General features: G+C 30.7%; 1 protein-coding gene across 1 annotated transcript; it reads right to left on the reverse strand.

The window, feature by feature from the left end:
- Positions 1-42: 42 nt before the first annotated feature.
- Positions 43-7,693, reverse strand: LOC123661281 (serine/threonine-protein phosphatase PP1-beta catalytic subunit). The gene is made up of 7 exons (XM_045596266.1): positions 7,573-7,693; positions 6,341-6,472; positions 3,988-4,203; positions 3,551-3,742; positions 1,733-1,884; positions 1,230-1,364; positions 43-1,149 (listed from the first exon to the last, which is right to left on the reverse strand). Exons 1-7 carry the CDS (start codon positions 7,619-7,621, stop codon positions 1,051-1,053), a joined length of 975 nt encoding a protein of 324 aa, XP_045452222.1. The 5' UTR covers positions 7,622-7,693; the 3' UTR covers positions 43-1,050.
- Positions 7,694-8,211: the final 518 nt, after the last annotated feature.

An 8,211-nucleotide genomic window follows, 5' to 3' on the forward strand; every position in this document is an offset into this window, starting at 1 on the left:
CATTGTTAACATAGCTAAAAAATAAAATTGTACAATGCAAAATCTGCGTATAATTTTTATTATTTCATATAATTATAATAATATAGCAATTGCACTATTGTTGCGAGGACTACTGCTTCTACCGTCATTTCAATTAGTTTCGAGACTTAATATAATATTTGAAGTTAAAGCCTCAGTAGGGAGATCACGCCAATCTGACAACAATTTTGAAACGTCTACTTATGTGTTAGAATAATACTGTGTGCAAAGCAAATGATAATTTCACTGGGTCTTCAGCTCATTCCAAAATAAAAATGTACCTTGCAAAAGTTTTTAAACGGATAAAAAATACTTATTAGCTACACTGCAAAGGTTAATTTATATCATGTCTTAGGCCAGCTCCACAAAATAATTAAGTAAAAAATACATTGGATATAGACGAAAAAAGTAAAAAATAAAAGTAGACGATATGTTTTTTGAAAACATTTTCATCTAATAATTTAATATAATATACATGAAAAGAACTAGAAATTTCAATTTATCCTCTTTTCATCGCTTATACCAAGACCTATATATAATTTACAATTATAGGCACATTAGTTATAGAATAAAAGCAATGGTGCTTTCGATCCACTACAACTTCAAATGTATTAAATGTTACGACACTCCAGTCCAATGCTCGCATCTTAAGATTGCTTATATCTTTACCTTCTACATTAACGAAATAATTTTTCTATAATATAATATCAATAAGTCAAAAAACAACAAGGGTATGAATGGCTGCCATATGTCAGGGATCGAATAAGCAGGTCACAAGACATCACCGAACAAATCTAACAACAATACTCACAAAACCTCTGTAAACTAAAGTCATAAATTAATATCACTCACATCTAAAGTAAAATTAAAAATAAGAAGGCACAAGCAATAATTGATAAAAAAAATTTAACAATACACAGCATACCATTCGGCTTTGTCCAATGACCACATGAAACATAATAACTATATTGATACATTAAATTATTTGTAGCATCCTTCTCACTGTGCAGCACACTGAATTCCAAATGCCAGTTATTTCTTCTTGGGAGGTGATCTTTGAGGCGTAGCTGGTCTTCCGCTGTTGATACCATTATATTGGTATTTCGCTTTTTTCTCAGATGGCTTCAATATCTATTCGAAATTAAAACGTATTTAACCAAATAATAATAAAAATGAAAATTTTGTGATTTATGTTATACATATAACCTTACCTGAAAAGAGCACATTAGTGTTTCATCTACAGACATCATCCCACCAGCATTATCAAATTCTCCGCAGTAGTTTGGTGCAGAGAAAAGAGTAACCAGTTGCCGTTTGGCGAAGAATTCATACCCGTCTTCTACAACCTGAAAAATAAATAATTTATATTAATTTTATATACACACATTTCATTTTCATTCACATGAAGGAATCAGATGAAAAAAATTCAAAGAGATATCATTGATATTTATTACAATTATTACCAATTCAATAGTTTCTACCAAAATACGAAACAACTAAAATGCAATTAAATTCTACATGAAACTATATATTTCAATCTGATCTTTAGCCGTAAACTAAAAATAATAGATAATTTTCTACTAGAAATTTAATTTAGTTGTTGGAAAATACGTATTTCATATCTTGCAATAGTTAGACCCTTAATAACACGACACAAAGAAAACAAACAGAATTTCATTTTTTTCCAAATTCGCTTGGCAATCCTTCTATTTACCTGATGAGCTCTGCAAATCAAGTCTAAATCGTGGCGGTTAAGAAACTTGCTGACGACATCGGGACCGAAAGTAAATGAAACACCACGGTCGTTCTCGCCCCATCCTTGTACGTCCTTATCTGGATCTGACCATAGCAGATCGCACAGCAAACCTAAAATAAATATAATTATATTTTTAACTAGCTAGTATAAGCAACTTAATCTGTGTTCCACTATAATCAATAATTATAATTTTTCTCCTTAATTAAACAGCTTATTACATAGCAATTTTTTTTTCGCAATAATGATAATAGTATAGATAGGAATCATAAAATTAAAAATAGATATTACTTATATATCGTTTATTACTATTTTAACCGAAAGACAGAGCTAGGTAAAACATTTAAAACAAGACATGAGATATATAGATTTTAGATTAAATTTAGGCTTTGCTTCAGAAACCTTGTAACATTTATTTGTTACACTTTTATTAAAACAATTTTCTTGAAATCGGCTATATCTACTGTAAAGGGACAGTTAATGCGGTCTGCCTGTTATATTTGTAAATACGTAGTTTTAATTAGAATTGAATTATGTATTTGGAATGTAGATTAGCTACTTTTATAAAATCGTTTCTTAGAACATCATTAAATTAAATGTCAGAATAGGTAAGGTTATTGATGTGAACTTATATTCACCATAATAAAATACACTTAACCACGACTTATATGATTGTTCTATTATCTAGGTCACTCACTATATATTATAAATCAAAGTCCTTCGGCGAATCTATCTGTTCGCGATAAACTCAAAAACGACTAAACGGAATTTCGCGCTGTTTTTGCCAATAGACGAGGAACTAGGAAGGTGTCAGGAGGAATGTATATTATTGTGTTTGGGTGTTGTTTAAATTGATTGAAATATGATAATAATTCTTAACCCTTTTGTGTCATATTAATCATCCCCCCAGCGCCAGACCACTTAAGGTATAATTTCAGACAGTTTTGGGAAATCTGAATAATTTTTAATGATATTATATACTAGCTCTTGCCGGTGACATAGTACTAATCTATTTTGAAACTTAAAAACATAAAAAATATTTTTTAAATATCGTTCATTCTCTACTGTTTCTCTTCAATTGTTATCCATTATTCAAATGAGAAGTTTAAAAAACACATTAAACATTATAGTCAAGGCATGTATTAACAAAATAATTAATAATTGAAATCCATAGCATTTCTTTTATTTCGTTTTTACTAGCGCATCATTAACCCACGTAAAATTACGGGTTCAGCGCTGTCTATCAGTCTGAATGATGGAGCCTATTGTTTTAAAATAGGATTTTCGTAAAGTACACACCCTGAAGCAATATAAATCAAGTCGTCTTAAAGTTTGTATTGTAAACGCTGCATTATCTCTTTTATCAAGTCTTCAGAGTAATTCGCGATGGGATATACCCATCTATATTTTAAGGATAGCTATTAGGTACTACTATACCAATAAAAACTTCTAAAAAAACTAGTCACAATGCCGTAATTGGAAATCTATTTCGATGTAAACCCTAATGTATTCATCCTTATCAGCTTAAAACATTATTGTTTACTTATATAAACTTAGCTCATTATGGAATTTAGAACTTATACGAAAAAAAAAAAAAACAACTGGAAGATTAGATCGATGAGTGGGCTTTAGGCAACATCATTGAAAACTAAAAATAAAGATTTTACGTAAACACGATAACATAATGTTTGTGAATCATTTTGTATAAGATCGAACCAACATCTAAAAAAATCAATTAGCGTTATCCACAACTGATGAAACAGGCGTCACGTATCTTACCTGTATCCGGGACATCGGTAGGTCTCATTATCCGTCTTATTTGCTCCATTCCCTGCAGGTCCGGTGAGAGACCGCCGTGACAGCAGAAAATCTTTTCATCAATAATTGCGGCAATCGGAAGGCAATTAAAGCAGTCGGTGAATGTCTTCCATAACTTTATATTGTATCGACGTTTACATTCATCGTAGAATCCTAATAAACATTATATAGATTAAAGAAGTCCAACGAAATTAAAACTCTTATCTGGATTTAGATCCAAGGTTACAAACTAACTAAACTTGCTAGCATTAAACTCGAGGTCATTTCTTAATGTGAATTGTTAATAGAGGCGTGTTGAAAAGAATTACTTAAATAATGTTGTTTGAGTATCGTTTTATTAAAGTTAGAATAGTTACTAGTAACCGAACGGATTCTGAAGTTTTAAAAATAGTTTATACCATAAATACGATTTATACTGGCGCACTCGTGGTTGCCTCGCAGCAGAAAGAAATTTTCGGGATACTTTATTTTATATGCAAGCAAGAGGCATATGGTTTCGAGAGATTGCTTGCCGCGATCCACATAATCACCCAAAAATAGATAGTTGGCTTCTGGCGGAAAGCCGCCATATTCAAATAAACGCAGTAAATCTGTGTACTGGCCATGTATATCACCTGAAAATAACGTTTTATATTACCCCTAGGTTCTCGATACACAAATCTTGTATTGGGAATGTAATTTACATATTTTGCAACAGCTCAGTGTTAATGTACATTACTCACTCTTCCACCTTCATTTATTAATCATTGGAGTATATAAACACACATTTATACATACGACAGAATAAATATACATAAAAGTGCTGATTTAAAAAAAATGGAACAGTTGTTATGACTATGATTATTTAATGTTGTAAATTAGTAACACCGCAGAACGGCCCTTAGGCCCAGCAGGATGTGAATTCTGTGTCACAAGTCCAAAAACACACACAAAATTAAAAAAAAAAAAATGGTGTCAATTGCCCAGACTAACAATAACTGTATGGCCTATACTATTCTTTTTTTCATGAACAGGGAAAAAACCCATAATAGCTACCAGTTCCTGTTGCCACTGAGCTAATGAGTCATCAAACTGTTTCTTCATATGAATGTGTCTATTATATTTGATTTTATGTTTTTAAAAGGTGGCTTAAACAGAGATGTATGTTGTTAAAGGGATAGAAGATTGCAGTGGTTTCTGAGAGGCGACACATCTGTGAATAAAATATGCTAGAAATTGCTTTGAGTTTTTGAAAAAATGTTTTTTATGGCCTCACAGTGACAATATTTCAACTGATGAATTAATTACACAGAGAAAGGCTTTGACGTTTCACGAATTTAGTGATTAAAAGCCCTGTCTATAAAATTCAATGACAAAAAAAAAATAGATAGATAGTAAAATCAGATTTAAACACTACTGAATAATCAATAACACAACTTAACTAATAACAGTATCACTATGATTAAAATACATGGGAATGATTTATTAGCAAGGCAATTACGTGTCTCATGAACTGAAGCTGAAAGTTTAAGGAAGGCAATTTTTCAATTGTTGCACAACTGCTTCAAAGCCAAAAAAAAAAAAATATTTTTGCAACTGATTGTGACGAAAAATGTAAAGTGAATATACTATGATAATTCTAAGAATAAAAAAATACATTAATCCTTTCAATCATTGATATCAACTTCAGTATCAACACCTAAACCAAATATCCATGTTTTGAAGGTAGTGTTGTGTATCTATCTGGTGGGACTAAAAGGGTACATACAATACAATACAAAACAAATATACTTTATTGTACAACCAGAAACAATACATGTAACGTAAAATATGCAAGAAAAAATAACAAAAAAAAGAAATGTACAAAAGGCGGTCTTAACGCTAAAGAGCGGTCTCTTCCAGAGAACCTTTAGAAAAAGGACATGAATAAGAATAAAACATATTAAATAAGTATAAGTGTATTGTACATTATGATCTGCTAAAACCTGGTGGTTTCATTACAGGCATTCGTAAAAAATCATAGTTAACCCGGCGTCAATGAAGCTGGGTTAACTGGTTAATTTATTGAAGAGCATCCCCAAAAAGTTCCAGGAACCTCACAATAGATATCAAGTACGTCTGTCCTAGAGGATAACAAAACGCCTCACAATTGTCATGCGTGATACATTTACATTTGCCCAGGCGGTTTGATTCTATACTGCGATGATTGCAGCAGTTCCGTGGGCCCGATTGATGACGTAGAAGACTGATCTGTTTTTATTTTTATATTATAAAGCTTATGTGATCTCTTTATTAGTATATAAGACTATTGAAACCTATTATTGCTATGAATACTTTACCAAAAATTCAAAATATAAACATGTTATGTTTTCAAAGTTGATTTTGCATGTGTTAATGAAAAAGTTAATAACAGCTTAATTTCTAGAATTTATTGTTATTAATTTTATTTTAGTTAATTTACAGTTTACAAATTAACACATTTTTTTCATCCAAAAAATGGACCAAAATAATTAGCTGTTAATTGTAGGCCAAATAAATTTACAGTTTATTCGTTTCTAATACTCTTTATCACACTGAACACTAGTGAATTAGCATTAGTATTTCTAAATTATTTTTAAGTCTACATTATATATTTTCATGTTCTTGGATAATATTAGAAATATTTCACATAAATGTTATGTTTAATTCTAAAATGACGATTAGTTATTAAAATGGAAGTAGGTTTTTTGAGGAAGACTGACTAATTGATATAAAAATATTATTTAAAATTACCACAAATTTTGAGTGGCGCCTCTAACTCCAATAATATTGGCTGCTGTAGGAATATTTCCCGAGACTTCGTACAGAGGCCTCTCACCTCCGACTCTGACATCTGCACTGTTTTTCCAGGGCGGCATCCTCGAACTGCGACAAAGATACAAAAAAAACATTGTACAAACAATAAAAATTGAGATTTTCTTTGCTTCAGCAACACATTTTGATGCAGATTATACAAGGAGGATAAAGATAGACTGTATTTTGTTTTTGTTGCCTTAAGAACATTTTACACAAATACATCACCACATAATATACAACAACATAACCTTCTAATTAGCAATGATGAAACATGCTAATAATAGCATAACTTATTACATACTGTGTCACATTATGATAGGGGAAATTTAAGGGGCGTAATTAATTAGACATGTCTAATTTGCTTTAAAATAATTGGATTACCAGTGTTATTTACATATAATTTAGCAAAAAAATATATAATGTGTCATGATGTGCTTTCATGTAGTGTGAATGTCAATGTGAAATTGTATTGTACAAAATTAATATTTTTTTGTATCATGTAATGAATAGATAGGTATGTAAACAGTCATTGAAATATTTTGAATTAGGAAATAAAATCCAAAATTCACATAAGAGGATGAAAATGCAATGAAACTTCAACGGGAGGGTTCCAATTGAAATATAGAAACAAGAGCAATAAAAATTATAAAAATCTAGCTCAATACGGAAAATAGAATTTTGGAGGTAACCATACATTCTCCTGAAAAGATGTCTTTGAATTTCCCTTTTCGCCTCGCTGTTTCTTGTTGCAGCCTGTATACTGATGTTACCCATAAAAAGCAGCATGATAAAGTGAAATTAACAAGTAAAGTAACATACAATGCGAACAAAGCATAACAATTATAAGCCCATGAAATTCTTCAATGGAGAATCTGTCATTTTTAAATACACACTTAAGTCATACTGGACTCATCATACATTTTACAAGACTCTATTGTTATGACGAAAATAGCCGTCTACAGTGCTTTGGAGCATGAACATCAATATTAGATTCAGATAAGAAATGAGGATAATCGATTTATTTATGAGTTAGACGTTCCTATACCTATGCACTCAACGACAATTACGCAACTATAAGCGAAATGTAGATTGAAATATTGATTGCTAAGATGCTGTTAGAGGTGCGGGATCACAATATAGTGAAACAAAAGTAATTAACTTTACTTTACCTTCTAAAAGTCTGTGAATTAGACTGTCAACATTGAGTTCGTCAGCCATATTTACTACACCACGATTTATTTAATGTCAAAATAAAAGTCAAATCTTTCAGATTCTACCATCGGAGCGGCGCGTTTAGTTAATCGTACAGAATTACAGATGCTTAACTTATAGTTTTAAAGATGATTTATATTGAATGATGAAGACATCAATGTATTTTTCAATGTGAAATAAATAGTGTTTATTTGATATAAATAACATATTTATACATTATAAAGTGAAATGTTTTCCATAGTTATTGATATAAAAACAAATAGAAAATGTATTTTGTAAAACAATAATATGAAAGCAAACATGTAATAACCAAAGTTTTTTGTATACATTTTAATAGAAATGAATAACTTCCTTTAGCTGTATATGTATTTACTACTTATTACCTTATTTTCAGGATAAAATATTGATGTTATTGTAATCTATTAATCTGTCGTCAGGCTGTAGATTATACTACAGAAAGCCCATAGACAATTTATATTTTGTTTTACAATTCTATTTTGAAAAGGCAAAATGTCGCTGTTCTGGGTTGTCAAGCTATTTTCTCATCGCAATGTGCCGTTCTGGCGCATAGTATGTATGAAACTGTACAGATTGGC

Source organism: Melitaea cinxia, chromosome 16 (genome assembly GCF_905220565.1).
Source record: "Melitaea cinxia chromosome 16, ilMelCinx1.1, whole genome shotgun sequence".
NCBI lineage: Eukaryota > Metazoa > Arthropoda > Insecta > Lepidoptera > Nymphalidae > Melitaea > Melitaea cinxia.